The sequence below is a fragment of the Aptenodytes forsteri genome, unplaced genomic scaffold, assembly GCF_000699145.1.
Source record: "Aptenodytes forsteri isolate BGI_AS27 unplaced genomic scaffold, ASM69914v1 Scaffold15, whole genome shotgun sequence".
Taxonomy (NCBI): domain Eukaryota; kingdom Metazoa; phylum Chordata; class Aves; order Sphenisciformes; family Spheniscidae; genus Aptenodytes; species Aptenodytes forsteri.
The window spans coordinates 1,648,516-1,649,362 of NW_008795129.1; the positions used below are offsets into that span (position 1 = coordinate 1,648,516).

General features: G+C 60.1%; 1 protein-coding gene across 1 annotated transcript in view; it reads left to right on the plus strand.

Moving 5' to 3' along the window:
* Positions 1-167: 167 nt before the first annotated feature.
* Positions 168-847, plus strand: part of ZNF503 (zinc finger protein 503) — a 3,409-nt gene continuing 2,729 nt past the window's right edge. Inside the window, exon 1 of the mRNA XM_009277975.1 lies at positions 168-470. Coding sequence (XP_009276250.1) covers positions 168-470 — 303 coding nt within the window. The remainder of the gene's footprint in view (positions 471-847) is intronic.

Below are 847 nucleotides of genomic sequence, written 5' to 3' on the forward strand. Positions count from 1 at the left end.
GGCGGGCGAGCGTTTCCGAGTGCGAGCGGCGCCACTTGCCCCAGTTTTCATGCAAGGTTTTGGGTCATGATCACATCGCCCTCGCTTTCTGCTATAAGAAGTAGTAAGCGCAGCAGCAGCCTCAGCGAGCCCGGAGGCAGCCCCCGCCGCAGCGCCGGTTTTGGGTCATGATCACATCGCCCTCGCTTTCTGCTATAAGAAGTAGTAAGCGCAGCAGCAGCCTCAGCGAGCCCGGAGGCAGCCCCCGCCGCAGCGCCGCCGACCTCGCCGGGCCGAACGGGCAGAAAAACACCGGCACCGGCAGCGCCGCCGCCAAGCCCTGCTTCCACGCCGTCCCCCCCTCGGACCCGCTACGCCAAGCCAACCGCCTTCCCATCAAAGTCTTGAAAATGCTCACGGCGCGGACTGGACACATTTTACACCCCGAATACCTGCAGCCTTTACCCTCCACGCCCGTCAGCCCCATCGAGGTAAGGACCTCGGCCCCCGGCCCCCCGGCTCGCCCTCCGCTCCCCGCCCGGGCGCTCGCTGTGCATGGCGGCTCCGCCGGCCTCCCTCGGCACTTTCCTGCGCTTTGAAATGCACTTACACCAGGAAATGGGCTTCTTTTGATCTAGAGTTAGTGCGAGGAACCGCTTCTGGTTATTGTTTCCATGTTTACTGGGCTGATTTCTAATTCTCGTGTAAATTAACTTCTTATTTGTGCTCTTTTTAGCCTTTTTTTTTTTTTTTTTGAGAGAGAGAGAGAGGAGGGGTGAGTGGAAGGAAACGACCCGCTCTGGGGTCGCGATCCGGCCACGCAACTAAGCAGCGCTCCGAGCGCCAAACAACCTCGCTTTTGCAGGGA